General features: G+C 43.7%; 1 protein-coding gene across 2 annotated transcripts; it reads right to left on the bottom strand.

The window, feature by feature from the left end:
* Positions 1–1,603: 1,603 nt before the first annotated feature.
* Positions 1,604–12,227, bottom strand: TMEM200C (transmembrane protein 200C). 2 transcript variants are annotated; one of them, XM_083624268.1, is made up of 2 exons: positions 11,653–12,227; positions 1,604–6,094 (listed from the first exon to the last, which is right to left on the bottom strand). In XM_083624268.1, exon 2 carries the CDS (start codon positions 6,049–6,051, stop codon positions 4,360–4,362), a length of 1,692 nt encoding a protein of 563 aa, XP_083480394.1. In that variant the 5' UTR covers positions 6,052–6,094; positions 11,653–12,227; the 3' UTR covers positions 1,604–4,359. The 2 variants fall into 2 exon arrangements, with proteins under 2 accessions (XP_083480394.1, XP_083480395.1); XM_083624269.1 differs by having other exon boundaries at positions 11,020–12,223.
* Positions 12,228–23,493: the final 11,266 nt, after the last annotated feature.

Raw genomic sequence — 23,493 nt, 5'->3', positions numbered from 1 at the left:
CAGGTTGTCTTTGGGACTAGGCTCTGCTCAGAGAAATGGACAGCAAAATGAAACTGTATGATGAATACACATGACAGGAATGGCTGTTGCAGGGTCCCAAGGGATGTCAGCACTGTGGTGATTGCTGGCTACATGATAAAATGAATTAGTAAGACCCAGAAGAAGATGATATGGTGGTTCTCTAGAGCATCCCATGCTTTTTAGTCTCTCCTAAAGCATTAACAAAGCAAGAACTAACACCCAAGGGATATGTTAAAATTGTACAGATGCCTGAATTGAAAAACTGTATAAGAGGAAGACTATCAGTGCATAATAGTCCCATTGTGTTCCTTGGGATTGAATCCCACCTAAATTTCTATAGGATTGCAATCTAATGCTCCAATCATCCATTCCTTTTGTCTTGCTTATTTTTATAGTTCTAAACCTTCTTGCAGAGATTTGCCCCTGAAATAACTGAGCAGCCGAGCCCTTGGGCCGGGCTCATAGTTTGCTGATGCCATTTTCGTCCCTGCCACCCTCTTGCCTACTCAGATTATGGAAGCTGCAGGGGCAGGGCAATCTCAGTGGAGGCATCTCAGAGAAATGTGCTTAAGAGTGCCATTAATGAAGCACTAGGGGATAAGGCTATCAGTGAGTGCTAGTCAGGATGCCTATGTTCTACCCCAACTGCTTGAGGCAGCATGACTCTGAATACCAGTTGCTGAAAGTCACAAATGGGGAGAATGCTGTTTTATTCATGCTCTGCTTGCAGGCTTCCCCATGGTCATCAGGTTGGCCATTGTGAGAATAGATGGGCCTTTGGCTTGATCCAGCTAGGCTCTTCTTATGTTACCGATATTTGACAGGGAGAATGCAAGCTGTTAACTCATCCATCTAAACACAGGCTATCAATATATGGAGGGAAAGGATGGATCCATTAGAAAAAAGCAATCCTTATCAGAATTCAAACTACCGTGTACATACAGTTTGTTTGTGATTATTGCTTACAGTTTCATAGTAGATGCATAATTCATTCAAATTGACTCTCATCCTGAGCTACGGACCTGGATGTACCGGTAAGCAGTAGTCTTCAAGAAGCCCTCCTTTCTCCTACAAACCAGATGTTCAGTAGTACAGGTGGTGGAAATGGATGCCTTCACAGACTGGAGTATAAGGTATGTACTGCTGTGGTGCTCCTGGATATCTGCATCTAGACCAGAACCACAACCTGGCTGAGTGCAGATTCCTGATGCTTCTCGGGTGCAATCCCATATGAATGGGCTGGTAGTATGAGATCATCAGCTTGTGCCAAAATAGTTGGCTCTGTGTTGACTAATTCTGTAACATTTTTCTAATTTCATACCACTTTGTAACTATATTGCACCATACCTACTAATTACTCATCCTGTTGTGATGATACTGGTTGACTCACAATGACAGTACACCACTGCAACAACGAGCGTTTATCCGTTGGCATTGACTTGTAGGGGAACTAAGCTGTTTACATGGAAATAAATTTCACTGAGAACTGTGTTGATGTGCAGATGAGCAGCTTACTTAGTGGTCAGTCTACATTGGGAAAGGGGCTTTCCTTGGAGCAGCATCTCAAAAAGAAACTTTAACATACAATTTCTGAGATTAAGTATTTATTTGAAATGAACTGATAGTAATGGAATCTGATTACCAAGGGGCAGTTCTTAGGTTACAGTCACCATGTGGAAAGCTGTTAGGAATGCTTCAGCAAAAATATAGCTCTGCGGGACCAACACAGCATGTGGAAGCAATGGATCATGTTGATCACCCACATATTATTGGTTAACACAAGAACTGCATATTCTTGGTTGTTCTTGGGGCTGGCACAGAAAATCTATCCATAATCAGAGCAAGCTGTTTTACATATTACTGCTGCCTATGGAGCTAACCCATTCATAATTGTTCCCTGTGGTTTCAAGGCATAAGCCTGCCCTAAATCTCAGATCTTTCAGATTTTTAAAAAATGAAAGAGGGGGGAAACCAACACTGATAATTGACGTCTCAAATTAACATTTAGCATTTCCACTCCCCAGAATTTCAAAAAAGTTTTTTTTTATTTGCACATTATTGCTCATACGATTTATGTTAATGGGCAAAACGAAAACCCAAGCCCTACCCTGTTTTAAATCCCAGTTAAAATGTCAGAATACTAACTTCAAATGTAGTTTACTGTCCAATCCATAATCAAATAGGCACCAGATAGACAGATTTAATCAAGGTATAGTTTGATATGGACTGGTATAGGCTGGCACCACATTATCTAAGCATACTGAATGCATTAACTTTGATAGAACCTACTTCCAAGTACATATCCATAGCTTCAAAACACAGATATACATAATTCATGAATACTGTGGTTTGGGCTATTCTCTGGTTGTACACATGATGTGCCATCCTCTCCTGTCTGCCTCAGCACCATCTAATAAACCCCACCTAAGGCTGAATTCATGCATGTATATTCATCACTTTGTGACTGCAACATTAAGGAATGTCTTGCATGCATGAAACAGCCACCAATGAATAAATGTCAAAGGAGGGTGGATATACCTATGGAAATCAGGGCTAAGTACCATATCCAAAACACTGGCATTTTACCTTGTTAGTATCACTTTACCTTCTTTGGTGTCACTTTGCTAATATTTCTTGAGACACAGGCCAGCTGGTACCGGCTGCATCAGAATGCTTGTTAGGACAACTTCTCAGGTGTTCTACTTTGTCTTTGTAAATGCATGTGAGATGAAACTGATACTAAAAGCATCTCATAATTGCTAAAACATGTTAAAAGTTAACCTGGCAATCTTACCCTGTCCCTCACAAATTATTTAGACTTCAATCTCTTTCATTTCAGTAGGACATTTCCAAATTGTGCACCTAGTACCAGGATACAAGGCTACAATCCTAAGCGCAAATATTTATTAAAGTTACGCATTTTTAACCTTTGTAATCCTACGCACACTGTCCTAGGAGTAAGGCCTACGCAACACAATGCGCCCAAAGGTCAGACTAGATTTGATGTTAATTGTGTGAATGCAGTCAAAGTGCATAAAATAATAACAATAACAATAATAGTGTAAACAGCAGCTGGGGATAGCACTGATATGCATCAGGTCCACAGTGGGTGAAGACACTGTCTTGATGCAACTGAGGAGGATTTTAGGATGACAGGAAGGGAAGGGTTAACCTCTCCCCAGCCACTGAACAACCCATGCACCAGGGAGGGTGTGTGTGGCTTCTGTTTGTTTATTTTTAAGTGCATTCATTACATGCATGCAATTAACATCATGTCTAGTTTGGTGCTTCCTCCCGAATCACCATAGATGGAATTGTGTTGTAACTTACTTTATTTCAGAAGTGTTATACACATGGTTCACTGTCTCTTTCCTTGAAAACAATGGAATTTAAGTGCTTTATTTTGCCTTGATGCTCTATCCACCTGCAGAAGACTTTTAAGTTTTAAATTAGTTAACTCAACCACATTTTTTCTGCTTCGTTTAAGAAAGTTTTTACCATTGTTCTCCTTAATTCAACACTCACCCACCCACACCCCTACCTATTCCCCTGCCTTTTTGTCTTTAAAAATAATAATTCAAAGTCCTACACTGAAAACAAGGCTTAGTTCATTAATAAGAATTTAGTCAGAAATGAAACATTAGCTAAATCTACTTTCTCATTGTAAATATATTTTATTTAAATTAAAAATGCTTATTAATGCTATTGATTCATACATGTGCAATAATACTTCATAAAGTAATATTACTTGAATTTAGGAATGTAGAATTGCAGCTTGCTGGCCATAGGGCATCTCCAATCTTTCCTCAGCCGACACTTTTACAAAAATTAAAGCTGTTTCCCACCTCCCACCTTTGCCATAGTACTTCGTCATTCTAACCAAACATTAAAAGGAAGGAAAAGAGACGGATTCTGACTTGAAAGTCACCTCTATCAGAAGCTAGGACAAGAGTGTGCAGTTAAGTGCCATGGCAAAAGCCAAGAGAGATGAAGAGAGAATGAAAGGGCGCAACTGGAATTTTAAAAAAATCAGTAAAGTGCCACAATTATTGTAATGTTCTATTCCTTTGATCCAAAGAATTTACTCAGCTGTCAATGTGCAATACAATTTGGCTTGCAATGGAATATAGTTGCACAATTGAACAGAACAAACTCCTGTTAGATGGTGGTGGTGTTTTTCTTCCTTTCTTTCCTGAATACATCTACAGGAATTTATTGATGCCATTCCACAAGAACATTCCTCAAGCTCTTTGGATGTTGACAAGTTCCTAGATCCACAAGGGGGCAGAAGGATCACAAATTGTTCTGGTGCTTGCCTCCATTTCATTTCGCTCCGATTTAAATCATGCCTCTGCTCTCTGGGTCTCCTTCCTCCAGCCCGGCCATGGCATTTGATCTGGAGATCATGAAAAGTTTCTCTTTATTTGTGTACTGTCTTTGCACTTTCAAAGGCCGCTGCTCCGTTTGTTCTTTGCTGGGACCCTCAGAGGGGTCAGATTCCCCACTGGGGATCACTTCACAGTCCTGGGTTTTATGGGCTGGGGTGTTGGCAACAGATTCCAAGGAGGTGCCTGTCTCCTCCAATGGGGTGTAGCCCTTATTGCTTCTGTGTTGATCACACTGAGAGCTCTGAGAATCTCTCCTGTCCACAGGTGGCGTCGGAGGGGGAGAGTCCCCCAGATCGAGGGATTTGGAGTAGCTGGAAGATGAAGCTTTTACTAAAAGACTGGACTCGAGGTCTGTGCTACTGTCCAGAGTCTGAGAGGGTTCTGGGGAGAAGGATCTCCGGTCATCAGGGAGGCAGCTTGTGCTCTGGCGTCTAAGGACCAATTTGCGCTTGCCTGCCCTGGGCAGCATTGTATACCCTTGCCCCGTGTCTAGGTAGCTGCTCCTGAGATCTTTCAGGCTGAGCTCCACATCTCCCCGTGGAATCTCCCTAGCCCCTCGTTCCCCCAGCGGCCTCCGCCAGCCGCCACGCTCTCCCTCCGCCACCTCCCCCTGAGCCAGAGGCAGCAAAGTGAAAGTGCTGAGTGAGGAACCCACAATGGAACTGGCTGTGCTATGCTGGTCCCAGCCATCTGGGGGGCTACAAGGTGGGCTACGAGCAGTTCTGGCCAAGGCAGCTCTCTCCCGATAGATGCTGTACACAGCCTCAGCCAAGCTGGGCGGCTGCGGCTGCCTAGAAGAGAAAGAGGAGGAGCGTGGCGAGGAAACCAAGTCTGGAGGAGACAGAGGGGCACCCACGGGTGGGTGCCAGCTGCCCTTGGCTAGCACACCTGCAGCCCCCAGGGCTTCCGCAGGGCCACTGCCGGGTTTCAGCTCCAGCCCTCGAGGTTGCACGTAGTTGATGAAGCCGTTGATAGGAACTGGGGCGACAGGAGCTGAGGGCGCCCCATCCTTGGTCCGAAGGCTATGTGCATCGATGACAGTGGAGTACAGGTCCCTCAAGTTGATTATCTTTGTCTTTTTGTCCCGGTTCTCGTGGAGCACTGCATTGGCACAGATAAAGAGGAAGATTCCAATGCCCATGATGAGAGGCCCGAGCACCTTGAGCTTGTCCGAATGCAAATACCGCGAGAAAAGCTGGAAGAGGAAGCTTGTGGAAGTGGAGGAGGACGAGGGGGCAGGTGGAGAAGGAGCGACACCCTTCTTGCTGCTCGCAAAGGAGGCGTTGGCTCCCAAGCCTTCTGAGTGAGATTCGCCCGGGTCTTCCGTCTGGTTCCTGGAACGGCTTTTGGCGGCAGTCCCATGTGCTGGCAAAAACTGGCTGTCCCCAGTGCTCCCTGCCCGGTAAAGAGGCTTGGGCCAGTAGCCTACTACCGCCAAGGCAATTCCCACGAGAAGCACCAGGATGCCACAAAGAGCAATGAGGCCGGAGAGGGAGCACAGCTTGAGCTTGCCCTTCACCACCACCACGTCGTTCTTGCGTTTCTTTTTGGCTTTGCGCTTGCGCTTTGGGACTTGGCTCTGAGGCCGCAGGGGATCCTGTTTTCTGGCTGAGATCCTCAAGAGGCCTCCAGTGGCGATCATGGCTGGCTACCCTGGGCACTGTTCCCTACAGATACTCCGGCTCCTACAGGAAAACGGGGAATAGAAACAAAAAAAGATCATGAGAGCCTGGGGACGATCCAGATTGCAAAGCCGCCCACACGGCATAGTCCCTTTAAGACTGCAAATTACATTTCACATTCATTTATTAAATCTGCTCAGTCACTAGTGACTAATCACTCTGACACAAGGACGTGTGTGCGAGACGGAGGCAGGTCTACAGCAGCCCGCCAATTGCTGTTAACGCTAACCCCAAAAATAGCCACTTAGACGCAACCCACTTGCCAAACTGACTACTTGGCCTTAATGTCGCTATCTGTGCATTTGCTGAACAGTAGCAGGGCACTTAATTTGCAGAGCATAAATTAATAAAAGGTTGATTAAGGCCCTGTATGCATTTGCAAACAAAAGAAAAGGGGAGAAAAGATGAGAGGGAGTTGTTGGGCTAGTGAAAGGGAATCTCTTCTTGCTGACAGCAAAGCTGGCAAAGCAGCAGTGCTGTATGGATCGGGTGCAAACTGTTGTTTGGGGACATAGGGAGACAGTGTGCTCTTGCTAGGGTTGTATTTGCTTTGAAAGAACAAGTGTGCCATCTGGGGGTGCTTTCGAACCTGCCATTGTCTTTGGGTGTGCAGGTGAGAATCTTTTATCAGCTTTGACTGATTTACCAGTTACATTCATATCCAGAGAAAGCAAATCTACCCTTGGTTACACATGCCTTAGTTACATCCAAACATGACTATTATAATGTTTTGTAAGTGGGTCTCCCTTTAAAGATGCTTCAGAAACTGCAGCTGATGCTAAATGTGTTCATGACGATGCTGGCCACTGCTCAGTGATCAGAACAGAGGATGCCAATTTTTGTATAAGCTGCACTGGCTGCCTATCTGTTTTTGATCCCAATTTTTAGTGCTGTTATTGACCTTTAAAGGTTGCTAACAGCCCAGTGCCTGAAGGATTGCCTTCACTCATACTGAACTGCCCATGCCCTTCAATGAGCTCCAGAAACCCTGCTCTCAGGTCTGCCGCCACTGGCCATATGCTTGTCAGGTGTCAGGTGCAGGGTCTTTTCAGTGGTGGCTCAGCAACTGTGGAATTCTTTCCCTGGGGACATCTGGCAAACCCCTTCTTTTCTCACTATTAGGTAGCTAGACAAGGCATTTGCTTTTGGAGTTTATTTAGTTTTTCTTGCCTTTATTGGTTGGGTGCTGCTGCTATTGTTTAGCACCAGTTTTGTGATTAATGTATTACTGTTAAATTAACTTGCTCAGGTTATTTGCTTTTTTTGTGTTAAACACAGGTTTGAATGCATGCATGTGGAAAAGCAGTCTATGAACAACCAAAATATATAACTATACTTAACTACAAAATATGTGACATCTTATACACACACACTAACCTGAGGTAAGTCCCCTTGAATTCAACGGGGCTTACCTCTCAGCAGATACATATAGGACCACACTGTTAATAAAGAGTCTACCCTAGAACTCTGTTTCCCCACTAGGCCACACGTGGCATGCTCTTAACTAGCTTTCACTTAATCTCCACCCTGGCAAGAATCCAACTCCATAGCATGCTAGTGCGAATGTTCCTTCATTTTGTCCTGCACAAAATGTTTGCTGATGGTCCTTCCCTCTTCCCCCAACTTCTGCTCAACTACTATACAGGTAGAAGGTAGCCCCAATATCCCATACCCTGTCTGTCAGCTGGGGTGAGTTTTAAATTGACTTCACTCTAGAGAGCAGGCTTTCATTTGTCCTCTGCTGTCATAGAAGTATTGCCTTGGGCAAGCAGACCTAAAACTTATCCCTGGTCACCTGACCCAATAATACTTTCTTTACTTTCTCAGTAGGTGAAGTTCAGAGAATCAAAGGTGCTGTACACCTTCACAAACACTCTCAAGATCTGTTGTGCTGAACAACTGGGTGGTGGCCACGCAGGGGGCGGGGATGCAGCTGGAACAAAAACTGGGAACCTGTGGCCCTCCAGATCTTGCTGAACTACAATGCTCATTGTTGGCTGTGCTGACTGGAGCTGAAGATGGGAGGAATCCAACATCATCTGAAAGGCTAGAGAGTTCCCATTCTAGAGCCAAAGTTTATTTTAGTGGTTGTGTGTTTGTTTTCATCCCGGACCTGCAGGTTTGTAGAAGCCCTCCAAACTCCTGCAGATTTACTGCCATTGGCTCTGTGTGAATCAATACAAAACGTGTTAGCATCTATATTTCATGAACTGAGAAACTGGGATGGATTCAACACAAAGAGGTCCGTGGTTCAGCAGGGATTTTGGTTTCTTTAACACACAGGTGGGCAATATGTGCCGTCACACAGTCCCAGCCTCATTTTATGTAGCCTCCAACACCTTCTCAAGCTGTCCCGTTTTCTACCCCATCAGAGTCACATCCTTCCTGTTCATTTCCTCCTTGTTTGTTCTGGGTTCTCCAATTGCTCCTGTCCCCCATTTCCTCTGTAGTTTCAGAGCATGAAATGCCAAGTATTTTATTTGATAAGAACGAATTGATACTTCATGTCTGTTAATCTCCACACCAATCCCTCCTCACTTCTGATGTAGACTAAAAATTAGGCTGCAGGCTGGCTCCACCCTACAAATAATAGGGTGTCCTTATAAATATGCAAATATTTCATTGGAAGGTTGTACTCTAAGTAATTCCCAAACTTCACTTGTGAGCTTTTGCCTATTTCGCCTCTCTCCTAAATCTAGTCAGGACTACTGAAGCCGAAAGAACAGGTCTAAGAATAATGGGCCAGCCTGAGGGTGCACCCGTTTATTTGTACACATGGAAATCAGGAGTAGGGGCAAAATCCTGATTTCCTTCTACCATCCTGCATTCCCTGACCATGTTAACACGGGCTTAACCATCTACTCCAGATGCACACTCATAGAGCCAGGTGGAAGAAAGCACTCACTCTAGAATGGAGCTTTTGTCCTTGTTTTGCAGACTGTACTTTCCTGAATGAATACCCTGTGGGTAAAGTGTGGGAGGTTTGTTGAAAATGGATGCATCAGCTGATTATGAAAGGGTTAGGTAGCGCTACGTTATAAAGAGAATCCAAAACAAAACCTTACGCTGATCTACCAATAGTAGTTTACAGAGACAACTCGGTTATGCTTTAAAGTTCCTTATACAGCACTTTCTTGCATCTTAAGATAAAATAATAAGGAAATGCATCCCACCTTGGTTAAGGGTAGGAAAGGAAGCCTGATGTGGCCTTAATCACACCACGAGTGACTGTTTGGCTTTCATAATCTGTACTGTTTCATTATGAATGTGGAGGCTCCTGTTTTGTTATAGGAGTCGCTAAGCTGTTTATGAGCCTCAGGGCATCTTCTTTGAATGAGGCCAAAAGGTTACATTACACAAGGGATTTAGGTATGGTGATCTACCATGCAAAAGAAAAATGCACTTCCAGTAGAAAACGTTGGAAATGATACTAGAAAGGCAACTTGAATTGTTTTATTTAGGTCACTGGGCATGCATGTATTTATTGCACTGAACAGGCTGTGTGCTTTTATAAAACTAGAATGTGAAATTTAGCTGTCAATGTACAAAGGAAATAACCAAAATCTAGCATCGTTAGAAATGTTTCTTTGAAGCAACTCCTTCTGAATCTATTTTGTTTTACTACCTAGGCAAATCCTCCTTTATGCTTAAGGTGTGAGGATATCCTCTGGACATCTGCCTGATTGGAATCATGTATGATGTTCAAGGTAACTGGTTATGTAACACCAGTGAATTTTCAGCCCATCAATGTGAGAATGTGATGGAAACAGAAAGATTCTGTGCTAAACCTGATTTAAAATGAGATGGAGCACTACTTTGAATCACCAGGGGGGAACAAATCATGTTCTTCTGTTGACAAAGTAGCCTGAAATAATTTGCAAGGTTTTTATTTACATGAAATCGGGGTTCATAGTCTGAGCATTCAAATAATGAAGCAACACCTGTGTATTCAACAGGACAGTCTGAAAATACTAAAGAATTCCTTACTTTCCCCAGAATGTCCAAAATAGATTATAAGAACGATAAAAGCAATCAGTTCAACATGCTGCCTAAAGTTAAATCCTTTGCCTTGAAATCTGGTTAAGTCAGCATCCTAGATAATCTTATTTCCTTCATCAGCTAAACCTCCCCATTTCCCAAATATCCCCAGATTCAGCAATTTTCTGATTCATTTCAACTCCATGCATTTTCTCACAAAAACATTCCTAGTCCTTACACTGCACCTTAAAGTAATTAAACAGCCAGTTTAACCTTCCCTCCTCTTCTCTGGTATGATTTGACTATTATAGACTGTAGATTGATGGGGGGGGAGGGGAGATACTTCATTAATAGAGCTTGATTAAATCTCCATGTGTGCATGCTTCAGCTTCTGATGCAATGAAAAAAAATCACCATACAGTACTATGACAAAGATCCGCATTAACTTAGCTGGGGAAACACATGCTAAATGATGTTTGCAAAACAGTATTAGAAGAGCATAACAGAATGAGTCCTGCAATTGGGTTTCCTAAAAAGAAAGCTTCTGTTAGTAATTATTATGCTATGGAGAAATAGCTCAAATTCTGGAAGAATTCAGGACTTAGAGAACACTCAGATATATAGCCCAATGTGATCTATACCAGCTAATAGTTCCGTTAACCAAATTCGAGATCCTCTCTATTTACCAGGCTTTCAGCTGTATTTCAAGTCTATAAGACAGATGAACATCTTGAGATAAATAAGCGAGTTACGCCACTTGCTCTGCTATTCTCTCTGGCATAAATGAAAATACACTCCATTTGGGTAAATAACCCTGACCTGCACAAATTAGCTGCTCGCCCTTGGAAAAGAGTTAGCTGCTTGCAGCGAGAGTTTAAACATTATTGCGTCCCTGGGAGGGTGGGCTGCCTCAGGGACAGAGGCTAATGAAACATTTGTGGTTGACATACCTGGGGCTTTGTTGTCCTACATCGTGTCATTAAGCAAAGTTGCCAGTCCCTACGGGGGGAAGAGAGAGTTTTCGAGCGACGCTGTTGACAATCTCTGCATGAGGGGCAGCCAGCCTGGCTGCGGATCGGAGGGCTAAAAAAGCTGGCAGCGAAAAAGAAGCTTGCACCGGAGAGTCAGCGAATAAGAGCAGCCCACCCTTTCAACTTTCCAGATTTAAAACTCACTCCTGGAGCAAATCCATCCAAGGTGCTTTCAGCCCGAAAGGGAGTCACCTGCGCGGCTGCGCCCATTTGTGAGACCATTTTAGCCGGGCACCTCATTTCATAACCTTCAAAGCGCCAGGCTCTCTCTCTCTGTGCGTGTGTGTCCCTCCCCACCCCCACCCCACTTTTCAGGAAGGGGATGAAATCACAAAGTGATGTTCCTGGATCTCCACAAAGACAGGATGGTGCAGAGAAGGGACCGAGAGAGATCTTGGCGGAGCCCCATTCCTACAGCCCAGCCTTTTGGGGAGAAGGGAGGAGGACGAGGTGGGGGTGCTGCTGCTGCTGCTGCTGAGGATCCCCGGGTGAGTTTACGGTTCAAAATGGCAGCATTTTGTAAGCGGGGAAGCTCCATCTCTTTTCTCTTACCGGGGAGAATCGCGGGGCGTGGGAGCCGCAGGCAAGTTCCTCGGAGCCCAGAGAGAAACCATGGAGAAACTTTGCAGCAGAGCGAGTGGACACCTCGGACGGAAAGCGAAGCAACCCCCCGGAGCCCCCCCTCCGGCGCCGACGCCCCTTCGGGCTCATGGGTACAGATCCCGGTTAGAGGAGCCGCGATTGTATGGCTAGGGGCAGCCGCCGGGGATCCACCGAAGCCAGCGGCCGCGGCACCGAGCAGTTCCTGCGGCCAAGTGCGCCTCCCGCTCCCTCCGGCATCCTGCCCGGCTTCCGACGGGGGTCGCCCTGCGCTCGCTCCGCGACGCTGCTCCGGGCGCCGCTGCTTGTTGTGGTTGCTGCCGCCGCCGCCGCCGCCGCCGCGGGAAGCCGCTCGCCTCTCCTGCCCGACGGAGCTGCTGCTGCCGCCGCTGCCGCTGATTCGACGCTGCCGCCGCCGCTGCCGGCCGGACTCGCTGCTGTTGCTAGGAAACCGGAGCCATGACACAGGGAAATTGCGGCAGGATGGCAATGATCGCCTCCCCGCGTCGCTGCTCGAGGAGGGACCAGACCCTCGCCGCCTCCCCCGCCTCCTCCTCCTCCCACGTGGCCTAGTTGCCGCCGCCCCCCCGCCCATGACCCCCTGCTGCGAGGAAAGGGGCTGAGCGGCGGGGAGGAAAGGGAAGGGGACCCGCTCGCTGGCCTCCAAGAGCCGTCGAGGGGACGGGGGCGAGGGGGAGGCACTTCCCTCAACTCAGCCCGCCCCCATCCCACCCACTCGCCTGGATCTACAACCACCAACCAGTTTGGGGATCTCTTGTCTGTCGCCTGCAAGCTTACGTCGATATCTTCCTTTGCACCCCGCTTCATTTGCCCAACCCACCTCGACACCCCACCTAACACACACCTGCTTCTTGGGTTGCAGTGTTCAAGCAGGTTATTCAGGAATAGTTTCATTGGAGTAGGTGGTTCTGCTGCTCCAAAGTAGATTTGTTGTGACTTACAGTCTGGAAATGATATTCTTATTATTAAGATGTTGGGTTTCACTTTAATGCTGCATGGTCTTTTTGTGCATTGCTCTTTTTGTTGTTGTTAACATTTTTGTTCTGTGAGCCACGCTGAAGATGTTTGGGAGAGGGCAGGCTGTAAAAGTTGAAAACAGTCTTCTTACATGACTGTGCTTTCTTTATGAATGTGTTTTATGAATAGATACATATTAGCCTTATTATCGCTTTCTTCAAGAACATGCGTTGTTTTTCTTCAAAAAACAAACCATTTTGGGTTAAACCTTTGTAAAAGAAAGCTGAAAGCTTGACATCAAGTACACATCATCTCTCTCACACACCATAGTCCTACATTTTGTACAGTACTGCCTATTTTAGGTTGTAAAAACAACAGAGTCTTGTGGAGAGAGAAAGTATTTTAAGGTACAACAAGACTGTTTCTCTGCAACCTAAATTGTTACAAACTGCGGGGCTTGGGTGTGGTGTGTGTGTGTGTGTGTGTAAAAATGTGCTCTCTCACACACTTTCTTCTGCAAAAAATAAGTGCCTTGTGACACCTTAAGGGCTTATCACAAATTTGTTACAGCATGTGCTTTCATGGGATAGAGCCCGCTTCATGAAATGCATGAAGTTATCTGATGAAAAGGGCCCTGGTCCATGAAATCTTATGCCACAATACATTTGTGTTAGTCTTCAAGGTGCCTCAAGACACTGCTTTTTGTTTTTTGCAAGTAACTAACATTGCTATCTCCCTGTTAATTTGGGGTACAGACGTAAACACACGTATTATTAAGTAACCCCCATTGAATATAGTGGGACATTCAGGTAAACACGTAGTTCACCTGGTTTACGGGCCTGGTGACTGACCAGTTCAAAAAATAAATAAAATTTGAAATCAGTGTGATTTCTCCCTCTCAAATCTTGCACATTGTTAAAAAGTCAAGGGAATACTTCGGCAAGTATTACTTGGTTCTGAAAAGGGCTCCAGACTTTTAGAGAAATTTGATTATCTTGTTTCTTTCTTTACTTTTCAACCTTTAGGGGATGGCCATCTCTCCTTTAAAAGCTTAAATTATCTGCCTTGTGCTGTGTGAAACCCTGTCTGATGTTATCACTTTTCCTTCTGATAAGGAGAGCATTATGACCAGTTTATCAGGGAGAGAGTGCAAACAGCCCTGCATCCCGTTTGCACTGCTCTCCAAAGAGCACTTTCAATTCCTTGGGCAGTAAGTAGCCATTATCAGATATGAGAACAAACCTCGCAGAGGAGGCTAAAGGACCCTGGGTTTCCTGCACCTGCTACAGACAATGTTGAAATTAAAAGACAGGCTGGCATTGCTGTTATCTACTGGATGCAAGGTGTGTGCATTGCATTTTCCCGAGGGGAAAAATTTTGATTGAATCCCAGCAGCAGCTGTGTATCAATGGCAGGGGGCGAAATGCAGGAGGAACTCTGAAAAGGTAAGGGATAAGAAAACAGCAGCTGAAGGGACGGTGAAGGCACTTGCTATAAATACTGTGTATAAGGGCCCCAAGGCTTCCTTGAAGGCAGGGGAAATGAACTTAGGCAGATAAGGAGGAAAACAAATAAGGTAGCTATCTGATTGTTCTGTATAATACACTTGTATTCAGAATACGTAAATTCCCACAAAGTATACTACAACATATCTAACAGAATATCAAGCGAAGATATTGAAATGAAACCCTTTCTTTTTATAGCAGTTGGGGAGCAGTGGAGAGCTCTAGTCTTTCCTACCCCCCAAAAAACTTGCAGATTAGTATTTTATCAGGCTTTTAGCTAACCAGCATTTGTACATTGGAAAATTGTAGCTGTAGTTGTATTGATGATCCCTTCTGCAATGGCTAGAGGATTTATCAAATAAGATATGGTATTAACAGTGAGGCTGTTGGTTGAACTAGCACAGTGAAAACTGGCTAATGACAAACCCTGCTCTGAACATTCTTTTAAAAAATTGTCCTCCTTACCACCAAAAATAACTGCAGTTTTATTAGCGTAACCACATCTTTGCAACTGAATGATTGTATATTCTGCATGGTTTGATGGCGTAGGATAGTTCGTGTGAAAATACATTTGACAGAATGAGGCCTAACTCTAGACAATCTGCCTGTAAAGCAAGGTGATCCATACTATTATTTTGCAGGATGGGCTTTCTGAAAATGGGAGCACGGCAGCATCTAGCCTTTTGTAAAGCTGAAGACATTCTGGCCCCTAATCAAACAGCTTTTCCTTCCCTGTTCTGCTTAGTGCCTTGTGAAGCTTGCTTCTAAGTATGCTGTGCCAATTCAATCCCAGGTGCCTGTAGATAAGGGCATATTAGAACTATGGAACTCAACAATGGGTGGAAGAACTGAAAAAATGAGTTTAAATGTGACTTTCCTATTTTTTTGATATTTAGGCTGCACTCTTGCACACACTCACTTGGTGGAAAGTCCCACTGAACTCAGCAGGGCTTGCTTCTGAGTAGACATGTGAATGTGAGAAGATGCAATTGGTTCAGGATAACCGCCAATAAGTTAAATCAAAGCCTTTTTTAAAAGGTGAATTTTAAGAAAGGATTTTAAGAAAGAAGTGACATATAAGGTGTTCAGAGAGGAAGTTCCCAGTATATTCATTTTAGATATAATGGGTTATTTGCAAGCGGAACTTTGTTTGCTCTTCTGCCCCTAAATCTCCCCAAAATCTGCTCTGGTCATCCCTCCAGCCCACAAGAACTGATATTGTTAGGGGCTGCAGAGAGCTGGAAGGGACAGGAGGGGGATAGGAAGTTCAGTTCAGTGGACAAACATCCTTTGTGCAGCTGCAGGGCTGCTGGATTCAGCCAGGGCTTTTTTTCAGCCGGAACTTACCCAAACTCAGCTCTGGCACCTCTCAGGTGGGCGCTATTGCCATTCTAAGAGAACTAGGGAGGTGTTTGTGGTGAGTTCCAGCACCACTTTTTATAGAAAAATAGCACTGGATATAGCCCATAAATTTCAAGCTGAAATCCTATACACACTTACCTGAGAGTAAGTCCCATTGGAGCTTCTTCTGAGTAGATATAGATAGGAATGCCACTGTAAGATATATCCAGCTGTATGCCTTTCAAATTTAATTTGTGGGTTATCTTGGGGAAAATGCCAAGCGGTCAATGTGTGCGTGAAATGTGTCTTACGCATCAGTGTGTTGTATTAAAGCTGAATATTTACTTTTAAACATGATGAATCAAACACATCTTTGATCTGTTTCATTGAACGTGAATCCTGTGACTTACATTCTTTTTTAAAAATTGCTTTGTTTCCAGCAATAGCAGCAGGGTACCGGAAGAAACTGGAAGCATCTGTTTCCACAGGAGACTTCCATCACATCAATAATTCAGCCTGGCCAGGCATTCCCTTAAGACCTCCTGACTTTGAGAGAGAAGTGCCTTCAGAGGTTTAAGGGGAAGAGGAACCTCTCGCATATCAGTGATATTTTTACCTTTAGAGTGAAGTTTAGACCAAACCAATGGATGTGTAAGCAGCTGAACATTTGACTTCTATCTTTGCTTTCCAAATACATGAGTTTGCTTAAGTGACTTTTCTTGTACAGAAATAGTTCTGAGCATACCAAGTCAAGGGTATGTCAGTTCAGGTGCTGGTTAAGATGAAAATGTCATCAACAGATAAGACACATTAGGAATCTGAACACAGCAGGCTTTGATTGTACCCTGCAAGGAAATCAATGGTGCAATCACAGATCAGATTTTTGATAGCAAGTTCCCAATGTTGGTAATATACATCATGACGCTAACACATTCCCCCCCCATAACTTTACTTTATCTTTTGATTACACATTTGCTGCTCGAATTCCTTATGTCATGGCTTGCGGGGAATGGCAGAAGGTGTAAGGGGCTGATTTACTTTTTGGTTGCTGTGATTTGCTGAATTAACCTCTACTGACAATGTTAGCAGTGTTGTGTGCATTGTTTTAAAGTCACATTTACATCAAAATATATAAAAGACAGTTCAGTGTAAACAAAAGTGGAACATATCTAAAGACAAAGTATATGGTGAAACTGAATGTTTTTATTATGGTAAAGGAGAATTCATGTGTGTCAGAATTAAAAACTGGTCATCAAATATGTGGAAGTGTGCATGTTTTACTGAAGAGAATCACTTACAGCATTATTCAGGTTATAGACAAAACTATGTGTATTATCAAAACAATACATGCTGAGGTTTTGCATAGGTTTAAGAACCTGTCTGTACATTACTTTTCATGTTTACATGAATTGATACCGGCCTCAAATGTTTTCTCACACACATACAAGGGTAAATCTGTTGGCAGTAAGTTACAATTGTTGGCAGTTACATAATGAAAAGTGACGCACAATTGCAACAGTTAAGAGTTGACAAATAACTAGGTTTGTCCAAGTCACTCATTATATTTGTACATTATTAGAAACTGGGACAATTGATGTAAAACTGCCTTCCAGTCTCTCCCATGATGAGTAATTTCATGTTCAGGCAGATATTAGTTACTCCAAAGCAACCCCAGGTCAGTTTTGTGATAGCCAGAAGGAAGGTTTTCTTAGATACCCTTTTGCTACTTTTCCCTACCTGAACAATTTCTCTGAAGTATTCAAGCAGCAGCTCTGTTTTTATCAAGTGGAAAGTGCCTCCATGCATTGCTGCAATCCAAGAGCAGATCCTTTGGGGTGGAATTACAATACTGAAGAACTCCTTCAGCCTCACTCTCTGCTTGTTTATTTGGAAGTAAGCCCTACTGAATTGAACAGGTTTACTACCAAGTAATGGTGCAATCCAAGCCCAAGATCCAACAGGATGAGAGCATTTGAATTTGGCACATCTTGGGCTTTCATCCAAGATGAGCCGCAAGTAAACCAGCATAAATTTCTCACTCCAGCTCAGCCTGAATTCAATTGGCATAACTTATTGGTAAACTGGTGTAAGTTATGCTGAGGGATGCGGGTGGCACTGTGGTGTAAACCACTGAGCCTTGGGATTGCTGATTGGAAGGTTGGCAGTTCGAATCCCTGCAACGGGGTGAGCTCCCGTTGCTCGGTCCCAGTTCCTACCAATCTAGCAGTTCGAAAGCACATCAAAGTGCAAGTAGATAAATAGGTCCTGGTGCCGCAAGAAGGTAAACAACATTTCTGTGCACTGCTCTGGTTTCACCAGAAGCGGCTTAGTCATGCTGGCCACATGACCCAGAAAAAACTGCAGGCTCCCTCGACCAGTAAAACGAGATGAGCACCGCAACCCCAGAGTCATCTGCGACTGGACTTAACTATCAGGGGTCCTTTACCTTTTAAATCATGCTGCTTTAAGTCCCCCCAAAAGGGACCTTCCAGGGAGTGGCAGGGGTAGACAGGGCAAGCAGAGGTTTCCAAGTGTTCCAGATCTTGTTTTGCTAGGCTGTATCCCAGTCCCCAAAACTCTGTCTCAAGAGCAGCCCCTCCTAGAGACTTCCAAACGGAATTTGGAATAGGGTTAATTATAATGGCTTGCTATAGTTAGGATTGTTCTGCCTTTGGGCATAGAATTACAGCCTTAAGTGCATCATGTGTTTTTGTACTCTGTCCCCTTTGTCATACTGTTTCATGTGCAAGGCCATGTTGCAGAAAAACAGATGCAAGAAAATGTAGTATATCCTATTGGCTTCTGTAACCAATTTCTTCATCACAAGTGCACTGAGTTTTAATGTGACGAAAGAGGGTTTTTTTTTTCAGGAAGCTTTTAGTCAATAGATGAAGATCCAATGTCACTGTAAGTAAAAAGTGGAATATGGCTGGAGAAGCAATTTCAGTATGCCTACTAAGAAATTGTGGCAAGGGTATTTAAAAAGCGCAAGTCCCTGAATGCTGACTGTAACTCAAGGCAAGACCTTCAAAGTCTTTCAGTTGTATGTGATGGCAGATGTAGGAGCTTTGAACAGTCATTCTAAAGCCTTTAGCAGGGCTGTCATACAGCCAAAATCTCTCAGGGGCTAATGTCAGCATTACAAAATAGCCATAATATCCTGTCAAGAAAATGAGTGGAATTTCATTATTTTGTTATTCTTGGGATTGCATTGTGTTCATTTTTGTCTACAAGCCAGGTTTCAGAACTGTGTTTTTCTTAGAAATACACCGTTTTTATATCATTTTATAAAGCTCCCAAGTGATGCCATCCATACAGGGCCATAGTTAATTTGAAAGCACCTGAAATGAGCATCCTTAGCACCGGGCTCATTCCGAAAGAAACATCTCCTTGGCTGCCTGGGGCAGTATTGATATAGTTTTAAAAGGCAAGCATGACCCTGTGAAGGATGAGTGGCATCTTTAGATCAGGGATGGAGAACCTGTGGTCCTCCAGATGTTGGACTCCAACTCCCATCAGCCCCAGCCAGCATTGCCAATGGTGACAAATGACAGGTGTTGCAGCCCAGCAACATCTGGAGGGCTACAGGACAGCAACCCCCCCTTTAGATTCTCTTCCAGCTTCCACTTCTCTTACTGGACTGGTATTAGGTGCAAATGCTCCTGTTTTCATATCTGTCAATGTCCTTGTTCCTGCTCTTTTCATTCTCCTCTGTTGTGGAGCTGTCATGGGACTATAGGAAGCTGTTCCTATGTCTGCCTGGCTAAGTAACATATTCTTCACCCTTTTCTGGTATTCTGTATGTGCAGTTTCCCTCAAGCGATTTCCCCTTCTCACTGGATCCTGCTTGGGAGCAGCTTTCTTTTCTCTCAATGTAAATGTCGGCATCTATTTCACATCCTGCACTTTTATAATCTTCCAAGTTCTTTGGACAGACTTCTCAACAGCATGCTCATACAGTAGCTGTGATCATTTTGTTGAATTTAAGTCAGAATTCAACTCTGATGACCAGTTCTCAATATAATAGCAACTTAACTAAAATCAAAGAAAGAAAAAACAAATTGAAGACAAACTCTTATGTCTCTCTCTGTCTGTTTATGTCCAGAAACACCATAGGAATACATAGGGAATATTCCTTTAGGAGGAAGTAAAATAGGAGAGCAGCATCAGGGTGGTTAAATCCTACATGTTCTGTTTGACATCTTGTACGTATCACTAAAACCACAATATGCATCCTAAGGACATCTTTCACATGGGGTCACTGGTTGGTTGGAAATGAGATAGGAGTTTTCAAGTTCATTTGCTTCAAGAAGAGTCCTGCTTGAGGCAGATCTAACCATCCATTTCTTCATTGTTTTACTAGCGTTAGCAAAAGCAAGGTCAAATAAACAAGACAGAGACTTTTTGACACTAAACAAGACCCCAGTCTCTTTTCTGACCTTAAAAAGATGGTGGAAAGTATTCTGTGGACATCAATCACCTTTAGAAAGATAAATATTGGTTTCTGCTAGTAGAAAATGTTTGTGTCTACAAAATATGGATCAGAGGTTACTTGTATCATTGCTGTTGATGCTAGAATGTTTTAAAACTGTCTCTTTTACTGAATTTTGTTTACAGAGGCAAGCGTGTCTAAAGAAAGCCATCATGCCGGTGGGCATATGCAAAAGAGAAACATTGCTTCGTGTGTGCTTCCTGCAGTTCCTAAAGTGAAAACCTTTACACCTAGTTCATGCCTCATTGTGCATGGCATTTTAGAAGAAAAATGACACTTTTCATTTTTCCTAGTTCCAAAACAAAGTGTTTTCTTTTATTACAAGAGCTGCTTAAGGGTAAATAACATTTTATTGCTTATGCATGACTGGAAAGGTGAAGATTACACCCTCGATCCGATTTTTAAAAACAAGACATTGAAAATATTATTATGAATTATATGAAGCAAACTCCCCATATTGTCCACATTCAGTGAAGGGTCAGAAATTGAGCAAACTCATAAACTCCCGAATGTAGCAAGAGCTGGGAGTAGCAGCAGCCAACTTTCTCATGAGGCCAGCCAGGTGATGGTGGGTCACTGAAGAAACAATGGTGCTGATGGCCAGCCATTAGCCCCTCAGTGGAAGTCATCAAGCAGGCAGCAGGCTTTGCCAGGCATAGAGGGAGGTTGCCAGGGTAATGGGGTTTGATGTCACCATGGGAAAGGTGGGCGCCCTTTTACAACAGAGATTTTTGGGAGCAAGAGCTTCTGGGAAGAAGGAGCAGGAAGTGGGCAGAACTTCATGCAGGGACTGAAGGGCAGCAGCCATACTGGTTGGCTGGAGCAGGCTGTTACTGAAAGGGGGGTGGCACTTAGGATGTTTCTGAATCCCATGCTGCACTGCTGGGAAGGACAAGCCCCTCTTGGGAAGTCAATGCTGTGAACTCTCCATAAACTCAGGTGTAAATATGTGCCAATAAACCATATTTCTTAAATGCACTAGGCACCATGCCTTGATTTCTCAACAGAAACACAACCCTGGTTAGGCACCAAGACTCTTGAAATCGCTTCTACCGCTCGGCAGAGATTGGGGTGGCTTGTAACAATATTGAAGTGAATTCAGTCAAATGGAGAGCATCAGGATCACCTCCCTTTCACATAACTTGAGTTGTGTAAAGAAAATGTCGAAGAAGGGACATTCAGTAATCCGCATGCATTACCTTATTTATATGTTGGACAGTTTCAATTGCTCTGCTCTGCCTAAAATGACACTGGCACATAGCCCAAATTGAACCTAACAGATTGCTCAGTTAAAAATGTAACCACTGGCTTGTCTGCTCATAATAAGAGGATTTATTAATCTGTGACAAATACAATTGGTTTGAACTTTTTTTTTTTAGTGGGAGGACATTAACAGCATTAAAAATTGGAAATCACTTAGGCATATGAACACAATGAAGCAAGGTAAAGATGAAGGAGGAATTAGAACACTAGAGCTGCTTTCAGTAGAATGTTGTATCACAAACTTCAAAGAAAATCAAAATTGCACAAACTATAGTCTTCGACTACTTTGATGGAATCCAATAATATAGAAAGCACTGGTTTAGTCTGAGAGTTAATTGCCAACAATATACCGGTACACGGTGTGACAAACTAGACATATTGGGTTTTGGCTGACTAGGTCTTACTTTGAGTAGATCTACTGAAATCAATGGACAAAAATATGAAGTAGGTGTGTGCATGCACATGTGCTTGCATGCAATTTGGGGGAGGAGGAATGTGATCTGATAGCGGCTATATTATTTGAGGAATTAATTTGTCTCCATATCATATTCCTAAATAAAATTCCCCTGAAGCTGCTTACCCAATAGGAGGTTGGGTGATAACATCAGGGTCCTTTGCAAGGCAGGGGGAGCTTTTAATAAAAATTGACATGGGTAAGAGGCTTATTTCTTTCTAACACTATAATCTCAATACATAAAATAAAATTTATCTACACAAATAGCTGCTGCTAACACTTCAAATCATCATAACATACCTGAGAAAATAAATATGTTACCAGGACCATTCATAATTTTATCACACATTATCCTCTTCTTCCTAAGATGCTAACCCTTTCTTCTTTTAAAAACAATAGCTACAATAAACCACTAGGCAGCTTTTGCCAACCCAGTGCCCTTCAGATGTTTTGGACTACAATTCCCATTAGCTCCTGCCACCATGGCCATTGTAGCTGTAGTCGAAAGTTGTAGAGCAGTAGGCTGGCACAGGCTCATTTAAGGTGAATCAAAAAGGGGCTAACTGGATATCTGAGACGAGGACTCTGCAGGCATAATTCAGACTCTATCCACTAGACCACACTGGCTGTCCCATGAGCCTTTGGGGTAGGATGGACTGCAAATAATATGCTGGTGCAAAACTAAAAGCAGGTGGCAGTTTTACTGCTTTAAGTTGCCATGGTTAATATAGTTTTGGGATTGTGGGTGGAGAGTCCTTTAGGACAGCCTGTCTTGCAATAAAAGGGGATTTGTTTTATTTTTAGGAAACAAAGCACGTACTGTGGTATTAGAAGTTTTGGTGACAGTAAATTACAAAGATTTCAATGCCATGTTCTGACTAAATACTTTGTCATTAGGAAAAATATGTTCAACATTAGCAAAGAAGTGATTTAACAGTTGGAGAGATGTGTTTTCAAAACACCTGGAATCATTTAGGATTTGATGCTGGCTAGCGTTGTAAATGTAAGGAACAAAAAACTGTTCTCATTTACATTTGTGGAAAACTGGAGAGTTGCTTTGAAGTGAAAGTGACAAAACTGAAATAAGTATTTGAGCAGCGAGTAAGGAGAGGACCTGCATATCGCAAGGTGAATCTTTGTGTTGTTCAGCAAAGAAACAAATCAGACAGAATTATGTAGGAGTTGGGAGCTTCACCCCTTCCTGGTTCTCAACCAAGTGCTAAACAGGACAGGTGCTTCCATATGCTTACCCTCCTCCTGTGGAGTCAAGCACTTTGGTGGTGGTGCAGAAGCTCCTGTTCAGCTTGCCATCTCCTCTGTTCCTGTGGCCCAGGGGAAGCAGTGTGAGTGTGTGTCTGTGAAAGAGAGAGCTGACCAGGAACCTAGACAGCTGGTGTGGGTCAGGGATGTCCAAATCAAGTGGCACTCCAGGGTCACTGGCAAGGTGGAGATGTGCTGGGGATCCTGCTCCTTATCCAATGAGAATGCAGGTTCCAGTGTTGGGCAAGGCCAACCTCTGACCCTTATATGGCATAAAATTCAGGTGTGTGCTCAAAGACACCTGTGTGGCATGGGCTGAATGTTTTGCTACCTTTGGTAACCCATTTGGGGGGGGGGGACAGAAGATGTATTGCTACCTCTTCTGGCAGTTTTGCAACTTGTTCCACTTAATTTTTGTTTAATAGAATTCAATGGGCGCTACTGACAGCCATGCCTAGTCTTCGCTCAGAAGCTAGGTCTACCCAAGCCTCACTGCCTCT

Source organism: Podarcis filfolensis, assembly GCF_964270895.1.
Source record: "Podarcis filfolensis genome assembly, chromosome: 7".
NCBI classification, from domain to species: domain Eukaryota; kingdom Metazoa; phylum Chordata; class Lepidosauria; order Squamata; family Lacertidae; genus Podarcis; species Podarcis filfolensis.
Note: the sequence above shows the minus strand (reverse complement) of the source record. Positions and strands in the feature narration are given on the sequence as shown.

What these genes read in the sequence shown, in the direction of transcription:
- TMEM200C (XM_083624268.1), bottom strand. Translation starts at nt 6,051, where the DNA reads ATGATCGCCACTGGAGGCCTCTTGAGGATCTCAGCCAGAAAACAGGAT.